The following is a 21881-nucleotide window of genomic DNA, read 5'->3' on the forward strand; positions in this document are numbered from 1 at the left end:
GCTTGCTTGGAAGCTGAACGCTTGGCCTGCATTATGCTCAGTAAACATGAAAGCTTTAGTAAATTTATCTTCCAAGTTCAACAACTCTTAACTGATGTAAGCAGGCTTGTTATCCAGCAAGCCTGGGGAATAACCAGTCCCAGACCTCAAGTGTTCCTTTTGTCCAGTTTCAAGCCACCAGAACTTCTGAGTGAAACATGAAAGAGAATGTCAAGCTTTAGATTAGAAGCAAATATTGCCTATGTAGAAAAAAATGTTGGAAAAGCATATTTCTAGTGCCTTCTACTCCATCTGTAGTATGGAAGTATCAGTTCAGAGAAATCACTTGAAGATGCCGAACAGGAATTGGTGGATCTGTTTTCCTTACGAAGTATTTTGTGATTGCATATTTTTATCAGTGAGATTTGCATATCTTATGAGCTCATATGTAGACTCTATATTTTATTCTGTTTTGCCTTGTTACAGTTATACATCTGAACTTTTCTATGAAGGCAAATTGATGGCAAGTGGAAAGCAGCCAGCACACAAAGATTTCTACCCTTTGACTTTCTTCACAGCACGTGGAGAAGATGTGCAGGAAAAAAATAGTACAGCCTTTTACAATAATGCAGAGGTAACTCTTTTTTAGCGTTATTCTTTATTGTTTTCTTAAAGCTCCCCTCCCCCCCAGTTTATTGGTTTATGCTCAGTGTAGGTGGAAGTCATTAATTGTCCTCTACTAGGAGAGAGGAACATGGAGTTTGCTAAACATGAAGTAGTGGACATTGCAATTGTAGTAAACATTTCTACCAATTTGTCTTCTTGTTTTTCTTTGCAAATTGCAAACTGCATATAGTTCTCTCAGGCTCATTCTTCAGGATGCCTTTCCGATAATTTCTGTGACAGTCTGATGGATGTATCTTAGCAACTGAGAGTAACTGCATTTTGAAGTAAAACTTAAATTTCTTTGTTGTAGAAATGTTCCCACTCAGATAAGTCCTCTGGAGTAACATTTCATATTTGCTTTAATATGTTTAGGATCAGTGTCTAACTGATCATGTGCAGATAAGATTTTTTTCGGTGAGAACTTCTCAATATGTTTGTTTCACATAGATTCTTCAAAAATTACTTTCATTCTCATTCCTTCCCTTGAGTTAAAAAACAAACAAACATCCCCCCGACCCTCCCCACCAACTTGGTAATACTTTTTGTAACGGAAGATGCCTTTTTCAGTTACCTCAGGTTAGGGGGGGGTGTGACCCAACTCTTTTTTTTTTCCCCCACCAAAAAGATGTCTTAAATGTCCTTGACATTTAAAGAAAAACAAAGAAATATCACTAATTTTCTTAAACTTAGGAGGAATTTTAACTGAAGGTAGGTTGCAGTTTAGCAGCAGTGTTTGTTGTGAAGCACTGCAGAGCTGTCTGTTTCCCCTTATTGATCATGGCGCAGTTATCTGATGCACAATTTTTAACCTTGTTGTTATGCTGCACTTATTATGCATTCTTTGATGTATTAAAATATCTACTTTAATAAGAAGCTCCAATGACTTATGGACGCATCAGTGAATAAGAAAACAACTGAAGGCACCTGACTACTTTCATTAATCTACTTGGATTGCTTTGCCATTTAAAAAAAGTTGTAAAAAACCTAAAAATATCTTCAGTGGCCAAGTAACTGTCTGAAAATTGTGAGTCATTAATAGCTAAAGACAGAAATGAAGGATAACAGCTACTTAAACACCAACATGAAAAACTGAAATTCAGATGATTAGGGAGATTTTTGCTGTTTGACTCTTAATTGACATTTGTACTGGCGCATCTTAGGGTTCATTGGTGCCTATATTAAGTATCAACCTGGAAAATAAACTTGCCCTTTTTGGTCTTAATTCTAAAGTTTCCCTATATGGTGTTAATTCTAAATACATATCCAGAAGCTATATGCTTTCAGAGAAGCTTGCCAAAATACCTGCAAAAGATCGTTATATTTGTGTTACGGTTTTTATAGATATCAAAGTTTATTCTAATATCCTTTGTCAGTATAACTAGCTTTTAAATACAAGAATTTATGTTGCAAAAAGTGATATTCAGGACTTGCTCAAAAATAGCCACATATTTTCACAGCCCTCTGAAAACATGAAATTATAAAAAATACACTCTTTGTGACTTTTTAAGGATTAACAGATCTTTCTTTGCTTTATTAGTTTCCTCCTGATTTTTAAAAAAAAACCCTGAGTTTTTCACTAAACTGTCCCAGTTTAGATTAATTAAAAGCAAATAAATGAGAATATAAATTTCATATCATCAGATCTTAGATGGTAAGAAGTCAGCATGAGACAACCGACTTCTTGCAGTTAGGAACTACTATGCTTTACGCTATTGTACATACCCATTGTGACTTATATCACTTCTCATGTTCCTGAAATGTCCATAAAAGTTCCTAGAATTCCCACTTACCAATTTGAAGAAGAGATAATATAAAAGCTAAGAGCATTAAATTAATTTTTAATGCCCCCTTCCCACAGCCAAAGATAACTGGATGAATAGGGAAAAGAAGAAAGTTAAGAATACTTGAGATTCTTGTAGGAAAGACTGTCTGCCTAGCTTCCATTAAGAGGAAGCTCTGCATTCATCAATTATCATGCTTTAAATAGCTGGATAAATATTTATTGAATGACATATTACAGAATCACAGAATCACTAAGGTTGGAAAAGACCTGTAAGATCATCAAGTCCAACCATCAACTCGACACCACCATGCCCACTAAACCATGTCCCGCAGTGCCACGTCCACACGTTCCTTGAACACCTCCAGTGATGGTGACTACACCACCTCCCTGGGCAGCCTGTTGACATATGGATATTTATTAAATGACGTATTGAATGTAAATGTTAAAAACCCCAAACAAACCCACAAACCTTCCATGAAGTTATTCAGAAGCGCCTTCTCCAGTGCAGTATCTCCTAGTCAGTGTGTTGAAATAGAAGCTGCTATGCTTGGTGCTTTTTGGCAGCAGGTTACTTGGAGCCTGTCTCCTCACAGGAGGATGTTTTCAGTTTTTAGTATTCATTCGTCTTCTCAGGTAGCACACAATAGTATTTCATAGGGATAAACGAGCAGTTGATGAATAATCTGAAACTCCTGATGGTATCCTTTGGAATGGGAAGTGATTGTGCTTTGGTATACATATTCTCTTTCTAGAGTTATCAAACTCTAATATGACATATATAAAATCCAGAATAGAAACAAAATAATTCCTACTTAGGTGGTATATTTACTTACGGAAATTAGTTAAAGTATGGTAAGAAAGGTCCTACTGCACTTGACATTTTTGTAAGAAGATAAGCATGAAAATTAAAGTTCTTAGTATAATTTCCCAGCTTGTACTTTAAAGGTGACATTTTTGTGGGCCAACTTTTATTTCAAGATTAAAAGAAGGTACTGTATAGTAAATACATTGTTTTAATATGTGGTATTTTAGAGTATTGCTATAGAATACAGTAGTATTATTGCTTGTTCAGTAAGGCTGTGTAATACTGTGACACGTAAATGTTTTAGAGCTTTAAAATTCAAATTGTCTTTCCATATCAAAGAATGATCTTCAGTGGAGCATAGTTTTAAGAATTCTGACTTTCTTTTAAGGTGTTTGAAGTAGTAGAGCGTGTTGAAGAATTAAGAAGAAAATGGCCTGTTGCCTGGGGCAAATTGGATGATGGCAGTATAGGTGTCGTAACACCTTATGCTGATCAAGTGTTCAGAATTCGGGCTGAACTTCGGAAAAAAAGACTGTCTGATGTCAGTGTAGAGAGAGTGCTAAATGTTCAGGGTAAGTAATAGTTATATGTCTCAAAGATATGCTAAGGAAGTAATAAATGTGACTGGTGGGGTTAAATAAGACTTACTAAAATAATCTTAAAACAGTCAGAACAAAGGAGAGTTGTGGTACAGCCCATAAAAAACGATGTATCAAAATGAAACTGCAAGTATGCTGATAAGATGTTATTCCAACATTGAATACCAAAGCAATAAACTCATGGATGTGAGATTAATCTTTTTTTCCAAAATTAAGTTCAAGCTTACTGAAAAAATAAATTGATTGAGTGAAAAATATGAAAACTGATGGATTTTTATTATAAGGGGAAAACCAGAGTTTCAAATAAAAAGGTAACAAGGCTGTAACCTCAAAATGTTTTACTGATTTTTTTGCATTTGTAGAATAGACTGTAAAAAGGGGTCCACAAATTTAGATATTTGTTCCTGGGTTCACATTGATAACAATTTTGTGTAGGCATAGCCTGTTGCTAGGTTGCACTTCTAGTCAGTAAGAAACAAAGGAAGATAATAAAGTAACTGAGTGACAGTGAGTCGTGTGTTCTGTTTGTTCATGGTAGATATATGTCTATTTGAGAAATTTTTAAACATAAAACAAGAATGCCCAGAACTTTGGTTTTTTTAAGGTAGAATAAATAAATCCAAGATTTGTTGTTGGCTGATTGGCAATGTTATAAAGATAATTAGCATTTCAGAAAGTTCTGGAATGATTAATATCAAGATGAAACATAAGTTTTTTAAAGGGGAAATATTCTTGTAATAGAATGTGCTATTTATAGTGCATCTTTTAAAATTTTAAAATCTTATTATTCTTGCATAAAGCTCTTCATGTGAAGGGTAGCTATCAGTTCTTCAGAATATCTAGGTGTGAAATCTGACTGGGAAGTGCAGTGGTCTGATTCTGTTACTAGCAGAAATAGCTGCAGTTGTCTCAGATGTTTGTTTTTTGTTTCATTTTAGGAAAACAGTTTAGAGTTTTGTTTCTCAGCACAGTACGAACACGGCATACATGCAAACATAAGCAAACACCAATTAAAAGGAAAGAGCAGTTACTGGAGGATTCAACAGAAGACTTGGATTATGGTTTTCTGTCTAATTACAAACTTCTCAACACTGCCATTACAAGAGCACAATCCTTGGTAGCTGTGGTGGGAGATCCTATTGCTTTATGTTCCATTGGAAGATGCAGGTACTTTATATACGTTCCTGAGTTAATCAGGGCTAAGGATACTAGAGAACGTGTTTATGACTGATGGATTGAGTAAAATAATGGATGTTGTTTTAGGTGCCAAATAAGACACAATATCTTTAAACCCTTAAAATAACTGTATAATGAAATTGAAATTTTTCACGTTTATGTCCATAGAAGTACCATAAAGATGGTAAAGCATGAGTTGTGTTCCCAACTCTTGCAGAGGCTTGAATCTGCAGGCGTGATTTCAGCTTGTCCAAAGTGTGCTGCTGAAGCTCACCCCTCAGGCAGAGCAGGCAGTTGTAGCCCCACGTCGACTGAGCAGTGTCGGTCTATGCTGCAGTAATTCCGGCGATGCCATCTACCAAGTCTCCTCTGGAGCTGAAGCATGCAGTTGTGCAAGGGTCGCTTTGTCCCCTGATTAGTAAGTCTTGCTGACATGGAAGAGAGGGGACATTCCCCCCCCCCCCCCCCCCCCCCCCAATGACAGTGAAGAAACCCACTACAGATGAGAGCGGAACATTTTAATATCCTCTATGGGTGGACAAGTCTGGCTTTTTTTTTGTTTTGTTCTGGTTTTAACTTCTTATCCAGAGTCACAGTGTCACCATGTATAACAACTTACAGAGAAAAAGTGTGAGATGACTACCACCTGGTCATTGATAAACTGTCTTTTTATGTATTTATAGTTGCTCTAATTGTTACTTGACAGTAACAATTGCAGATGTTTAATTTTATTTTTATTGGGTTTTTGGTATACCTGTTACAATTTTGTATATAAATAAAAGTAATATATAATTTGGAGTTAAATTGTGATGTAATGTAGTATTTTAAAGTTGAATATTATGGCAGTCATGAAGGTGGAAGACTTGAAAGCCATTATTTATGTTTTTATATGTCTTCATGACACTAGGAAAAAAAGTCATTAAGATTTCAGTGAATTTACTTTTTATAGACTTAAATGAAGAAATGTGAAAAATGCTAAGAGATGTAAGCACTGATGTTAAGGATACCAAGTTCTTGTTCTTCAAAGGTTTCTTTTTCGATGGAAGAGCTGAAATGTTGAGATGATCAGAATTAAAGCCTGAGGCTTATCTCTCGAAGAGAGGAAACACTGCACTGACTACATTATTATAATATACAGCTAAAAAATACGTATTAGTCAGTTGTTACATCTACGTGTATTCTACTTTCCTGAGCACTATTCTTCTACTGTATTGAAAATGGATGTGCTTTTCAAAGATTAGAATTCAAAAACCCCAGTGGAAACTAAACCTTTGTTTACTGCTTTTATGAAACACGACCTGAATTTAATCACTTACTTGCTGGTGACAGATCAAGAGTATCTGTACATTAATGCAGTGATCTGCTCTAAACTGCTAATAACGTCTTATTAAAAGAGAAATAATGGTTGTGGTTTTATTTCACTTTTCCCATTACCTGCTTGGTTTTTTTAGACATGATCTGGTTTATGTAACTAACTGATGAGAAAGAGCTCTGTGCCTCTCGAGCACTTGATCCACAAATGATGACTGTCTGTTACAGTCTGCTGGTTCAGTCTCTAGTTCATCAGCTTACGCTGCAGAGATACATGACTTAGCTGTAGAGGTTGCCATGCTGTGCTGACTGAGAGTTCTCTTACCACTTGTTCAGAAATTATCTTAGTTGATAAATTTTGCTTCTCTTCCTTACATTGGCGTTCAGGATGTGCAGTGTTACCTAAGTCAGAGAGTTAGTTAATCCCTAGTTGGTCTAGCTAGCACCTGGGACCATTACTGATTCTCTAACCATCTGTCTAAACACAGCGTCTGTTGGAGAATGACCATGTCCCTTACACTCTCTAAATCCCAGTGAGGAATATAATCTCTTGAATTTTCACATGAGCCTGAGTGTTGAGATTTTAAATTAGATACCCAAAGGGGACCCAGTTTTCAAATGTGGGGGCTCAGCAGTTTCTTCAAGTATGGCGCTTTCAAAGTATCTGAAACAGGGCATGCAAAGACTTACTAAAATAAAAGTATAGGCTACAAGCGCGGTGTGTAAGATATGGTATTGGCAGTTAGGGATTGAGTTTGCCTTTCGGAGACCAGCAGCTGTTTATATATGTGTAGCTGTTCAAAATTATAAAACAAAAAGATAATTAAGAAACAAGGAGCACTGGAGCTTTATTAAGATATATCTCAAGCTTTCCCTTTAATACAACATTGTCTTGTTTCACTGAATAATTGAACATTCACTCTTTGAAAATAGTGCTGGAGGGGCTTAGGCATGCTGCTAGAAAGATGGTTCTTTTTTAGTATAACAGGAGTATAGAAGTCTGAAAGAAGTGACATTTTGTTGGAAAAAACAGACCTCAAAAAAGTTTAGAGAGTATTTGAATTTTATAAATATTCTAATACCTGTCAAAATGAGTCAAGACTCTGTAATGATAGTGGTAGAGAGTTTTGTGAAGTATGCCCAGGGTAATCATTACATTTCTGTGTGTTACAGTCGGACTAGACAGGGCTGTTTTGGCAGACACTCCCTTTAAACTGCGGAGCACACTGTTAAGACAGACACAGCAGTATTTTATTCTCTGTTCTTACACCCCAGTACAAGTGTTCCATGTGTAAAGAGACTGCTTGGGGCATTTTAAGCAAAAGTGGATGGGTCTCAGTGGATTTGTGGTACTTGGCAGTAGGTTTGGTGACTGAATTGATTAATCAGAGGGGAGTTCTATCATTAAAGCATCCCAGTGAAGTGTTTAATTTTAGTTTTTAAATCTCACTTAAAACTTTGCAAAATATATTTGCCTTACAGCAAAATGCAGAAAAGGGGCCATCTTGCATCCTGAATTTTAAAAGAGCATATAAAAAGAGTATAAAATCACAACAGAAGATGGGTTTTTAGGGAAAACTATTTCGAATTCTTAAATACATCAGTAACATTACAGTATTCTTGCAGTAAAGACATTTATTCTTTTCCACAAAGGGCAGCTACTCAGCAAAATGTGACACTGCTGTTAAAATCAGTGTGCAGCAGTCTCGCATTTTACAGGTTTTGGGGAGACAACACTGAAATAACAGTGCTTGCTTATAGGCCAGACCTTATTACTGAAGGGTGAACTAAATGAGTTGTAGTCAAGCACACCTTTAAGGTCATTGTCGTCTTAATCCTCTTTTTCAACAGCTTCCATTACTCTGGATTTTTTTTTTGAAAGAGAACAGCTCAATCAGGTTTTTTTTTAAAGTGACATCTTCAGATCTTCTTTAAATATCTTTTATGCTTAAATAATTTCATCCAAAAATTTACTTTGAGGTTTAAAAAAAAAAAAAAAATCATCGGAAGTCTAAAATTTTTGTGTAGATCCTATTGTGGATGTTGAAAATGTAAAGACGTTTTTTATAAGCAATAAAAAGACATGTTATGAGAAGGCAGAAAGCAGGTAGGAATGGTTTGGGGGTTTTTTGTGGGTGGTGTGTTGTTGTTTTTTTTTTTTTTTTTTTTTTTAATTACATGGTTTAAATAACCCCTCCACCCTCCAAAAAGTTGGATACAGAATTTTCATAGAGAAGGTCATGTGTCTTCTGATGGTTGTCTCTCTGGCTTGAAATTTCTTTTATATATTATAGAAATACCTGACACGCAATAAAATTTATGGTTTTATTTGTTTTGCACCAGAGGATCTCAAAGGCCCTCTAAATAGTCCTGGTATGTTAATCTTCACGTGACTCTGAAGTGTTTCACAAGAGTAGTTTTGAGGGTATATGTCAACTTGGTATTTGTGATAGTAGAATTGAATGATCTGCCTAAATTCGTAGAAACTTTTTGGCACCTTCTGGGACTGAGAATCTATATAAACCCTGTGTCTCTGTGAGCTTTAATAAATTCCATAAATCACATGCTTTCCAGAATTTTAAGCATTGTGTTTGCTGTGTTTGGTCTTCTAGGAAAAAAAATCCAAGTTAGACCTGTCCATGACATTACTATTAAATGTGATATACACCCAGTGCTGTGATCTAATATGTGTGGACGGATCCATATGTCCATTTTAAATGACCGGGGAGCTTTGCATTACGCTGTGGGGTTCAGATGCATGGATCAGGTTGCAGGATGGATGGCTCGGCGTGTAAAATAAGCATACAGAAAAAATAAAAATGCCACACAGTTATGTTAAATCTGTTTTAATTGTAACAACAGCCATCGAGTCTTACTCCTTTTTATTGTTTCTAAAAATTGTTTCCATAGGAAATTTTGGGAAAGGTTTATTGCCCTATGTCATGAGAATGAAAGTCTCCACGGTATCACATTTGAACAGATCAAAGCTCAGTTGGAAGCTTTGGAGTTAAAGAAAACTTATGTGTTGAACCCACTGGCTCCTGAGTTTATCCCCCGAGCTCTTCGGCATCAACATTCAGCGAATACCACCAAACAACAGCAGTCACCACCAAAGGTAAAGTTTTACTGATGATTTTGTAAGAAAGTGAAAGTGAATGTAGAAATGTCTTTTGAGAAATTATATAAAAGGTTTATGGAACAAACTGTTGTTTTAAAATGGCATCAGTGCAATCAGATATGAATGCAATTTCCAGAGGGATCCTCAGCATTTGCAAGTGAAAGCTCTAGACCTGTCTCATAACACAGTACTTAGCAGTACAGCCTGGGGTTGTCTGAGCCTTGTTTCCTTACTAAAATATGTACCTTGGGTCACTCTGGCATGCTCATTGTCTGTGTTGCAATGACCCTGACGAACTGCAGCCATGTATCTTGGCCTCAGTATTTAGATAAGCCAAATTAAACCCTCTGAACAAGAGGCAATCCCTATCCCAAGCGGCTTGTGCTCTGACTATACCCCAAGAAACAACAAGCAGAGAGTGTAAGGAAACAACAAAATAATAGCCAAAAGTGATTTGGTTTGGTCTGAAAATCACATTTAAAATTCAGTGATTTACGTAAGATAATTGTTTGATTTAATTAAAAATATGTTGCAAACCAGTATATCATCTAGATTAGATCACTGATAATGTCCTTCAGAAGGCCAGATTTCATTAGTATCAAGAGGGCAGAGAGATGAAACTACCACTCGGTGGTAATTTTGTCAGCTGTTTTTATAAAAGCAGGTAAAGTAGTGACGAAAATATATAGCTTCCTTAGGATGATAAAGAATAACGCTAAACTTTGGAGCTTTTTTGGGGGGTGATATATTAGTAATTAATTGTATTTTAGTAGTTCTTTGTAGTTTATTTCAAAATCATTTGAGTTATAATTTAATTAAATTGTGTTTAGAGATGCAACTAAAATACAGGTTGTCAGCTTTGTGATGAATTCTGTCGTACAAGAAGGAAGAAACATACGTGTTTTCTATAGCTTTGCATTTTTGTTGCAGGCTGTATCATTTAAATGAATATTTTATGACAGGCTTTTTAACTTTAACAGTACAAAAAGGAAAGCCTTCCCTTTGGCAGTCCTTCCCAAAAGAGAGTTTGTAAATGAGAACATTTGGTTTCTTCATTGAGATGCATTACTTTCTGAAACAAACACCAGATTTCTAAAGCATCTAGTCATGTGTCAAAACACTAGGCTTACAGAAAACCATAAATTAAAAAAATTCTGTCTTTAAAAAGTCATTGCTGCACTCTCATTTTTCATGAGTACTTCAACCTTGAATGCAATTTTCTTTAATAATGGAACATCACTATTAATATTTTTTGTTTCCTAAAATGAAAGAAAAGTATTTGAAAATCTAGGTATAGTATATGAAAAAAAAAGGGGGGGAGGGGTTGGGAGAAGTGAGAGTCTTGTGAATAGACTGTTCTGTTTATTTTTCTTCCAGTTTGTTAGTAAACTAAGCACTTGTGCTGTAGAAATCAGAAGAGACACTTCCAAACTGCCAGCACTGTATTTTCACCTTAGATCTGAAGTGTTTTAACCACCTATATCATAATTATAATAAAATCTCTTCCCTCTGAATACAGTTGACAGCTAGCATGTGCAGTAGCAGAAGTAAAGCAAGCAGGTAATACTCAAACACACACAGAAAATGGCTGTGATTAAGTGATACATTTGCCTTTGCTTAAGTTTTAAAAGCAGATGGTTAGCTTTGCTTATTTTAGACCTCCTAAGTACAATATTTAACATTAAAAGATGAAAGATTAAAAACCTAGGCTGAGGACAGCCTCAGATGCAGTGTTCTGTGGTGAGTTTATGGACATCTGTGCAGTTCAGGGCTTGTTTTTCACGGGTGGTGAAAAGTGATTTTGTAAAAACGGTACCACCTTATTCAGCAGAATTGCTCTTGGATTTATGTAAGGACATTAAGAACCTCTTTGCTGTTTATTTTTTAAAGAAGGAAAAAAGTTTCAGTCCTGTCTCTCTGAGAAGCAGACAGCTAATACGGAACAGGCTAGCTGTGGGCTGCTGTGCGTGCTTCATGGCAGCCCTCTCTGTGAGGGCATCTGCTTTCACCTGCGTTTGTGTGGCTTGGCTGGGGATGGTGGAAGTGCGGAAGGAACAGCAGCGCTGGATAGGCACAGCCTTTATTAAAGGTGATGATTTGGAAACAGAAGGTTTTCATAACTTGGAGCTTCCTGCAGAGTAGTTAGCATACAGTAAATTAGGCAACATTTTACATTTTACAACTCTGCCTACCTCCTGCTCACTAATTGTGCTCCAGCTTTTCGGCCTGGATTTAGGCACTTAATCAGGATGCATCGTCATCCTAGACACTTTGTACAGTCGGCAAGGACCACAGGTCTGATTAAGTCTCTGGAGAATACTCTCTTCTCCTGTCTGTTGACTAAAGGGGGATCTTAGGAGTGACGAGGCTGTTAACTGCCTGAAGTCACCTAAATCTTGGTCTGAGTTTCCTCTAAGTGCCTTTATGTAATGTGGATTTTTATACTCCGAAGGCAGTTTTTAGAGGAAACTGAGTGTATCTGTGCTCCAGTGCTCTCAATCGCCATCAGTTAAAGTGTAGGTTTAGGTGTTCTGTAGATGGGTAGGGGAATGAACCTTGATCTGGAAATCGTTTGAGAAACGATAACAGTTAAGTCATTAATAGACTATTATAAAGTCATTAAGCCATCAAAACGATTAAAAGAAAAAGACAAAAGAAAGCCAGCACCTCCCTTCCCCAATTTACAGATGGCCCCAGTTGACTTATATTTGCCAGTCTGATACTGTTACATGCTGAAGCTCCTGTTCAACAGGACAGCTATTCTTACAAATTTATGTAATTATTTGCTATTTCAGTTTTTAAAATGTCACCTATAAAATACAAGTATGGTAGGTAGAACAGAGATTGGGTAGACTTCTGCACATACAGCTTGATGCTAACTGACAGCATAACAGACACAGAAATGCCTTGTACTAACCGTGAGTGATTAAGGCGTGTAGCTCCTCTACATTTTTAGATTGAATCTTGCTTTCTTCAGTGAATAAACAGGTTTCTTTTGCTTTAGGTACTGTAATGAAAAGCAATTATTGTTTTATTTTTCAATAATTAATTTTTAAAATGAGAGGAAAATTCAGAGACCAGTTCTTCAATCTGGTTTATGCATGAATCAACATTGTCAAACAACCTGTCTTTGTACCCTGACTAATTTGCTGAGACTGCTGGAAAAGTGCCTAGACTTATCTCCTGGGCAAGACAAGTTTTGCAGCATCAAAGGGTTTTTAGATTTATTTTAAATTTGTGAATGTACTTAGGTCCAGATTAAGTAAGGTATGCCTATCCTGCAAAAGACTTAAGAGCATACTGGCATCTGAATATGTGCTAACAGTTTATGAATATTAACTAATTCGTTGATGCTGGAAACTCATGAGCACGTAGGAGGGATAACTCAGTTCTGTTAACCTCCTTTTCTAATGTACAATTCACCAAGGAAAAACAGTTTCCCCAGAGTACTCCGGTTCTTGACTCTACTATATTGTACTTTTGGGGGAGCAGTCACTAAGGGGCCAAAGTCCAGAAGCAGATACATGAAACGGGGTAGGGAGGCAATGTCTAATGAGGCTGGGTGAGCAATTGAGTAAAACTGGTGGCAGCTACTTTGTCTCCAAGGTTCTTGAGTTGAAACCCAGAGAAGAAAATGGATCATGCTTCCACTAAGAGCTGCCACAGAAGAGGAATACTGAGGGTTACATTAGTACTGGGTGCTGCTCCTAAAAGAAGTGAGACAGTGGGAAATAAAATGGTGAGAAAGGAAACTCAAAGTAGCTTGCTGTAACTCTCCTTGCATCTGAAAACAGGTCTTGGGAGAGAGTATCCCCAGGGGGACTGGTAATGAGCCACTGGTTAATTGAATTAGTAGTATTTAATGTCCGACTTTGTGAATTCATAGTCACGTATGGAACTGGACAGTTGATTGTGTAAGAATAAAATGTTGGGCTAACTTCTTTCAAACTCTATTTTGTATTTAATTATAATGTTCACTTGAAATAAAAAGCTTTGGTTTACATAAGAATGCAAAACATTACTATTATTGTTTTTCCCTTTAAAGGGCAAGGTCTATCATCATAACCAGAATGACCATTTCCCACCTGATGGAATCGGTAAGTATCTCTGCTGTTACTGAAGGAATTCCTCTGAGCTCACGCTGATTTGGCTTCAGTGAAGTTGATACTCAATTTATGTCAAATTACTGTCTGGTCTGTTCTCTGTTTGAAAGCCATTTACTTCTTGGGTGCTTTTGGGAAACAGGTTATAGACTATTAAGTGGACATTAGATACTTCCAAGGCTATCCCTTTATAGGTGTTGTGCACACTGACTTCAGGGCCTTAACACAGCATTGTTGTTGGCCTCTTAAAAATGGCTGTGTTTGAAATTCATAATGCAAAATACTGTACCAGTGTATAAGAGTTAGGACACGATATTGCATATACTGTTTTATGATGTACTTTAAACTTAGATTGTGCTGTCATATATCTAGATACTACCGATCATACTTTTGCAAGGTAGCATGCAACAGGTTAATAATTTTGTTATTAATTTGAAAAAGCATTTATTTAAAGCTTGTCTTCCCTGCTAAAGAAAGGAGCGTGATTCTAGTTCTTGATGCAGCTACTCTGACTGTCAGCATATTTAATTGGTTTGGGACGTTCTTTCATTAATGCAGTTACCAGCTACCTGTTTCTTTGCATCTCAACTTGTAATTTCTGCCTCTTCAAATTTTTGAAATGGCATACAGGATTTGATTAAGGCTTTTTCTCGGAGTATCAGACCTATGCTGTTAGAGAGTTGCACGCATGCTTTATAAAGATAGATGCTATTAAGATGAAAAAAGAAAGAGATAGTTTTCATATTCTTTTTGTGTATATATCTTCTTTTTTTGTATGTGTGTATATATATATTTTTTTTTTCTTTCAGTTCAGCCCAATCCTTCTGTTCTAATCGGAAATCCTATCCGAGCATATACTCCTCCCCCTCCTCCTCTGGGACCTCACCCCAATCTGGGGAAATCTCCAAGTCCTGTTCAAAGGATAGATCCACACACTGGGACAAGTATTCTATATGTACCTGCTGTCTATGGAGGAAATATGGTCATGTCTGTGCCTTTGCCTGTAAGAATTCATTTTCTGTTCTTCCCCCCTCCCCGCCATTATTGTATGCACAAAAATGAGTGGCAAAATCAGTTAGTGAATAGTTAGCAAGCTTTTTCAGCACTTCATGTTAAAGATGTGGGCTTAGCTGGCTCTGTGCAGAGGACCACCAGAAAATGAGGGCTTAAAATCATTGCTCCCACAAATAACTCCAGGCAGCCTAAAAGCAATTTCATGTTCATGTAATTTGGTGTATTTTCTCAGCTCTAGGTTTAGGCATACCAGTGGGATCTGTCTCATCTGACTTGAGGTACCTGCATCTGAACTAATTGCGTAGTCCTGTTGTTAATCATTGGAGAGACACAGGCGATTCAGACAGAGCTTGTTTCTCTTTATTGGCTTCATATAGTTTAAATTACCAGCTTTGGATGTCTGCCGTGCAAGGTGTCTGAAGTGAAGTGATAAGAAAAATAAGCATAATAGGATGTTTTCCCCTTCCAGAATCTCATAGCAAACCAGTTTCCTCTCCAATCCTTTTCCTTAATGACATTTGAGAACACAATGAAGATCCCTAATCAGGTCTTTTAGGCAAACATTTATGTATGGAATTTTGCATTACAAATAAAACTATCTCACCAAAACTTACACTAATTAAAGAAGCAGTCTCTGCTGTATTTTTAACCTCCACAGTCACATATTCCAGGAAGAGAATGGGGAGGAAAGAACAAAGGCTGCAGAAGCGATGTTGTGGAGTAACATGTATGTGTTGTACACAATTCCTGAAGACATGAAGAACACGGAACCCACACAGGCAGATGTGTTTAACTCCATTTGTAATGCTAAACAGTGGCATCCAGTTCACTTGCTTTTTAATAATTACGGAAGTCCTTTATTGTAATTTAGGTTACGGATGCTCTATAGGGGACTTACAACTGAAATTAGAGTTTCTATAGCATGTCTTAGATCAGCTGGTAGCTATAGATTGGTTTTCTTTGCTAGGTCAAGGAATTTTCCTTCTTCCTAGCTTACTAGAAATCTGTGTTTGATGGATAAATTGAAATGCAATGAGAAGGCCAGCAGCTGTACCTTTGTCATGCTTGCCCACATTATATTGATATCAAACCAAGATAATTTAGAAACTTCTGTCTTATTGTTCCAAGGTTAATATATTTTTATGTATTTCCAATCAAAAGAAATATATTAAAAATAAGTATTTTGAGCTCACCTTCCCTGAGGATAGATTTTTAAAAAAAAAAAATAATTAAGTGGCAAGACTGAGGTACTAATGAGACAGCTGCTTTTGAGAAGAAGCTTGTTGGAGATGATTTGAGATTGTACGGATGCAATAGTAGCCTAAAGCTAGAGTTCAAAGTGCACATTTCAAGGGCAAATACTAATTTAAAGAAAGAATTGCATAACAATTGTTACAGTTAAAACAAGTAGGGACTGAAGTAAAATGTGTTTATGTTCACGTAAGATAAAATGATCTCTTTGCTTTGTTTAAGGCAGTTTCCATATCCAAGGTAAAAACATGAGGAGGTTGTTTGCTGTCATCAGTAAAGGATGCTTTCTCAGCCTGAGTGTTGATGATTACTTTCCCTGCACTCTCCTCTTATTCATACATTTTCCTTTTAATAAATTCCCTACAGGGCGAGATTGAACTAATTTGATCCAGAGCTGTCTTCCTTTGCAATGCTTTTAGGAATAAAGTCTAAGATCTTGAAAAAATCCCTGACTTTTTTACATGCTTTCAGGAGGTGGATTTTATTTCAAATATTTAGGAAGATGATCTGCAATACTTGTGTCATGTAGCATACTTTGGAGTGGCCCTGTCATTCTTAACATGCGGATAGTCTCTTGATTCTACCAATAGTCCTGTTAACTTACACTAAGTGTCTTGTGGGTGCAGAGGTATGGTGGTATGCCCGCTCATTCTGTGTTACAAGGTTACAGTACTGGGTGGTAAAAGAACCATAAAGAATTCCTCAGGTTAGACGTTTCTCTCTCTGTTTCCCCCTGAGACATAGCCTAATGTTTCTTTTAACTACCAGGAGAAAGGGCTTTTTATTTTCTTGAACTGCACCCACTTCTATTTATTTAGAGAAGAGATTAATATGAAGTTTATTAAAATACAATTTGTCCATTAGTCTTTTCTCTCTGAATTTTGAGACCACTGAAACAAGAATGGGTTTTGATACAAAATGTTTTGCCCAGGGTAGTCCTCCAAAATCTTTGCTCTTTGCCCCTTGCTGCTAGGCCTGCCCTTATCGCTCTCCCTTTCCAGCACCACCTGTAGTTGTGTGTTAGTGTGTCATCTGATGCATGGAAAACTGCTCGTTACTGACGTAGTATCAGTGTGCTTGTTACTTTACTTCCTTTAATGTACCTTAACAGAACACCTTTTTTTGCCCCCCCCTTTTTTTTTTTTTTTAAATTATGTAGGTACCATGGACGGGGTATCAGGGTAGGTTTGCAGTTGACCCTCGAATCATTACTCATCAAGCAGCTATGGCATATAATATGAACCTGTTACAGGCACATGGGCGTGGGTCTCCTATACCTTATGGCCTGGGACATCATTCACCGGTTAGCATAGGACAACAGCAGCAGCTTCAGCATCAAGACAAGGAGCAACATGAACAAAGTCGAAACGGTTAGTTGTTGAAATTGCATTGCAAATTAGTTTTCTTTTGAGCGAGTTCTCTCTCTCTACAGAGTTGGGGAAATAACCTGTGATTTGCCATTGCAAATAGAATAAGTAAGATATTGTGAGATTCAGAAGAGGAAGTAATCGAAGTCAGGGTGTGTATTTGTTGAGGGTATAATTGGTCTGTCTCTGTTCTGCAGTCCAGTGGTAACTACTACTGATGTTGTTTGCAATTAAGTTGGAAGAACTACTTAGTGATGATTAATGAACAAAGTGCAGAGATTAAAGGAAAAGTGCTATTTGGGTAAATGATATTAAATATCTATGATGCTGTAAATGCTATGCTAGTAAGTCTAAATTTTCCTGTGTCTGGAAAAAAACCCTCTCAAAATAATTATTTTTCCATTGAAACGGATTAATTAATTTCTTAAATGTTTTTAGGTAAAAGTGAAAACACTGCTGGACCTGAAATCAGTAAAATTCGAACACCTGAGAAGAAACCTGGGGAATCCAAGCAGGTGGGTTTGTCTTGTTTGAGTTTGTTTTGGGTTTTTTGTTTGTTTTTTAATATTCCCTCTTTTAATGAATTTATTCATTACTGACATGTTTTTTGTTTGGTTTTTTTAATGTGAATTTTCAAAGTTTTTTCATTCTCTTTTTCTAGGTTGACTTAGAAGCAAATTCTCAGAATAGAAGCCCAGAGTCACGTTCCAGTGTTGGTTATCCTAATGCTAAATTTCATCGCAAAGATAATCTTAACCCCAGGCAGCTGAATCTACATCTCACCCCACCCCACTCACAGTATGCAGTTCCAAATCGCCACTTCCAGCATGTGTCACAGATACCAAGGCAGCCATATCCTCTGCAACAGCAGCAAAACCTTTTAAGTCAACAACAAAATCATTTGCCTGAACAACAAAACCAAATGCCACCCCAGCAAAGCCAGGTAGTTCAGCAGCATAATCATTTGAATCAGCAGCCTCCACAACCTTCGCAGCTTTCCCCTGCTTACCAGGCAGGCCCCAGCCAATCTTTTTTTAATAATCCAATTCCCCACCGACCACATTCTCCTGCTGTAGATGCTGTGATTTCAGAACAACACCCCCCACCTATGTTACAAGAAGTCAATAATCCTTTGAGGCCTATTGCACAGCACAACCCTGTTCTGCCAACCCACTTGAACAACTTCATTGAAGAGAATCCATCAGGAATGCCCTTAGGGGACACTTTAGGTAGGTGACTTTCCTTTATTTAAATTCAGAGTGTGCAATTATAACTACATTGAAGTGAAAATGAAGGAGGTATTTACCTTTTCAGGCATATTGCTCTGAATTGGGTCATTGTTGGGTTAGTTTCCATAAGTAATGTCATTGAGCATAATTTGCTGCTTGAGGCATGTTTGAATATTCAGCACTTTATTCGAAGATTCATGTTTATATGATTTTCCATATGATTTAAATAACCAGGTTATACACTGCAATGCAGTTAGTGTATAATAGGCCCTGGAATATACTGTATAAAAAGTTTTCTTTTTTTTCTGACATAAAGATCTTTAAAAAGGGGCATTAGATAAATTTTTTTTTTAAAACTATTTTTATAGATCGTATGCATGGAAATGTAGCTTTGGAAACAATAAGGCAGCAACAACAAGCCAGGTTACAGCAATGGAGTGAACATAATGCCTATCTCAGTCAAGGCACTATTCCATATCAACACCATCACCATCCTCATCTACCACATCTTCCTCAGCAACCAATTGGATTGCATCAACAGCAGCAAGTTAGGGCAAACTGGAAACTTGCCAGTAATACAGAAGATGAAACAGAGGCAACATATTCAAGGTATTTGTTTACTGAGTCATCAGAGCTTGTGTAAAATTGAGCAGTGGGCACCTATCTCTAACACTGTGATCAAGTGCAAGACACTTAAAAGTATTGCTTTTTGCTGCTGTTATTATGAAGGTTAAAACAGTTGGCAAGCTGAGTTACAACTATGCTTTTATTATGTGTTATGCTTTCTTCTGTTAGTATATTGGGTAGTAAAGCTGTAGTGGAAAAAATACTTTTATGGAGCTTTTCAGTGCTGTATTTATGGAATAAGGAATGGATAGAGAGTAACAACTTCGTGTTTATAAAAGAGCTGTCTGAGTGTAGTTAAGGCCTATTGAAGTTGTAAATTCTTCAAATTGAATTAGCAGTCTCAGATTCATGTGCTTGAAAAGAAACAAACCAACCCTTCCCCAAACACTGCTCCCCAATAAACCCCAAACTTTTCTTCCTTCTCAAAAAGCCTTTGCTTTTAAAAGCAGATTAAAAAAACTGCTTATATTTGAGATGGAGCATTAGGGGGCAAGGAAGGAAGCTGTTAAACAGAAAAATGGTTCCAGTGGTCATCAGCTTTAATCATGTATATTGTAAAGGCTGGATTTTTAAATTGCCTCTGTTTACTGTCATCTCCCACTATGCTTATTTTCCATCTGGTTTGTTACAGCCATGGTAAAGCCTCTAAATGCTCTCTTATCTGACTCTGTGAAGTGCTGAATTGAATATTCTTGACCTTTTGAAGAAGTCTGGAAGTATATTGTGCAAGTGAGGGGAATCCCTGATTGTTCTGGTTTTTGCCTTTTAAGGGGTTAAAATTTTCTTTAACTATTTGAAGTTTTTTTACTTTGTATAATAAAGCAGGAAATCCTTACTTTAGTTGTCTCTTAAGAGATAACAAAAAATTGATTCTTCTGTCTGAAAAGGAAATCTCTAGAGTTATTAAAACTTTGAGGTGATTCAGGTAGGTATTTCATCCAATTAATCCTCTTGTGCTTAATTTCTGATGGCTCGTAGCCATATCCTTTGAAGTTAGGGTCAGTAAGCGCAAAGATGAGTATATTTAAATTCAGTGTTTTGTGCTTTTGAGTTTTCTCAACCTCAAAAAGAGTGGGATTTCAGCAAAACATTTTTTCTTTTTCTTGATACATTTATTCTGTCAATACAGATTCCAGGATTTGCTCAGAGAACTGTCACACCGTGATCAAAGTGAAAGTCGGGACTTAGCTGAAATGCCACCGCCTCAGTCAAGACTGTTGCAATACAGACAAGTTCAGCCCAGAAGCCCACCAGCACTCCCTTCTCCCTCCTGCAACTCTAACCACAGTGGTCACTTTCCTAACTTCACTGAAAACAACAGAGACATTGAAATACCCAGTAACCCAGCATTTCAGCAGCATTTACCCCAAATATACAATCCCCCTTTCTCAATGCCATCTGAACATATAACCCCGTCTCCCTTGAAATACCTGCAGCCTGATGGATCGTGGACTTATGCTAACCTACAGCAGAATCACCTTATGGGGCAGGGCTTTCATTATGGTATACCTCCATTGCCCCATAGGTCACAACAAAACCCTTTTATACAAATACAGAATCATCAGCATGCAATCGGTCAGGAGCCATTTCATCCACTCACATCTCGAGCAGTATCTGCTTCTTCGCTCCACAGCTTAGAAGAGGTAGGCATTCTTGTCTGTGTATGCAATTGTCGTGTCATTTTAATATCATATTATATTCTGAAGTGGTCAGGAATGCAAAATACCTCACATATTAAAAGCTCACGCTGGGAATTTCTGTGAGGCAAAAATTTTTTCTACAGCTTCTCTGTTCACCCTGTGCACGTATTCATGGTTCTCATCACTGCAGGCATAACATTTTCTCTACTAAATGGGAGGTCTTGGCTTTTTGAACGTTACTCAGAGTTTTCTTGGAATCATGGATCAATTATCTGCGTGTCATTTATCTGGAGTGCAAACTAACCACAGCCCAGGTGCAAACTCATGAAATGACTTTCTGGCAAGTCAGCTTGAATCAGCCAGCCGGTTGGCTCAGTATTAAACTGTGAATATGGTTGAGTGAGTTTTCATACTAACTTGAGACCAGAGCAGTACAGTTGTTTTAACATGGTACAAAACCTGATTTAATAAATACCACCTGGCCTGAGCTAATTCTGTATTAAGCTGTCCTGTGTATTTTGGGGGCTCAGACTGTTGGAAATCAGTGCAGAGATATCCAGCTGTGCTATGTGAATTTGGGTCCAGCACAAACCCTGCCACACCAGAGCTGGCTCTAACCCTCTTGATCTTTTTTTGTTCTGGGCTCTAAGTGTGCGTGTTATGGGATGCAGACTATGCAAGCACATGCAACTAGGGCAGGTCACGTTTTGAACAGGAGTTTTTAATCCCTCTGGGAGTTCGGAGTGCTAAGGAGCGTATGATATGTAGACATAGAGTATGCTGGAGCCACGTTGTATTCCAGGAATGTCAGAATTAATATTCTCAGATAGTCTTGCAGTGACTGCATGTAATCCAATATTTGTACATAAAGTTAACTGGCTTGTTCAGCCTTGAGCATTTCTCTCAAGGCTGTTACAGAAGCTGTGGGGTATCCCTGCTCATCACTATCCCACACAATACATATTTAATTGTCTTTCGACTTCTGAAAATAGAAACTATTTACTTTACATGCCTGAGCAAAATAACTAAAATTGAATTCCAGTGCATTTTACAAATTTCTGTCTTATACAGATCTAGAGAGGTTAATGGAGTCCTCAGGCCCAGCTGGATCTGTAGTAAGGTTTGGTTTTATAGCATTTAGAAATTCTGTGTCTCGGTCCATTAAGCCATACCACCTTGTATAAAATCCAATACTTTGTGACAACAGTTAATG

At 37.2% G+C, this 21881-nt stretch overlaps 1 protein-coding gene across 2 annotated transcripts in view; it reads left to right on the forward strand.

Moving 5' to 3' along the window:
• The window catches only part of HELZ (helicase with zinc finger), a 72508-nt gene that overhangs the window by 44757 nt on the left and 5870 nt on the right, over positions 1–21881 (forward strand). For both annotated transcript variants that reach the window (XM_059828170.1, XM_009819776.2), the window contains exons 18-28: positions 466–613; positions 3622–3805; positions 4771–4999; positions 9230–9434; positions 13483–13534; positions 14350–14543; positions 16965–17175; positions 17611–17687; positions 17834–18401; positions 18770–19010; positions 20158–20671. In XM_059828170.1, coding sequence (XP_059684153.1) covers positions 466–613; positions 3622–3805; positions 4771–4999; positions 9230–9434; positions 13483–13534; positions 14350–14543; positions 16965–17175; positions 17611–17687; positions 17834–18401; positions 18770–19010; positions 20158–20671 — 2623 coding nt within the window. The remainder of the gene's footprint in view (positions 1–465; positions 614–3621; positions 3806–4770; positions 5000–9229; positions 9435–13482; positions 13535–14349; positions 14544–16964; positions 17176–17610; positions 17688–17833; positions 18402–18769; positions 19011–20157; positions 20672–21881) is intronic.

The sequence above is a fragment of the Gavia stellata genome, chromosome 22 (genome assembly GCF_030936135.1).
Source record: "Gavia stellata isolate bGavSte3 chromosome 22, bGavSte3.hap2, whole genome shotgun sequence".
NCBI lineage: Eukaryota > Metazoa > Chordata > Aves > Gaviiformes > Gaviidae > Gavia > Gavia stellata.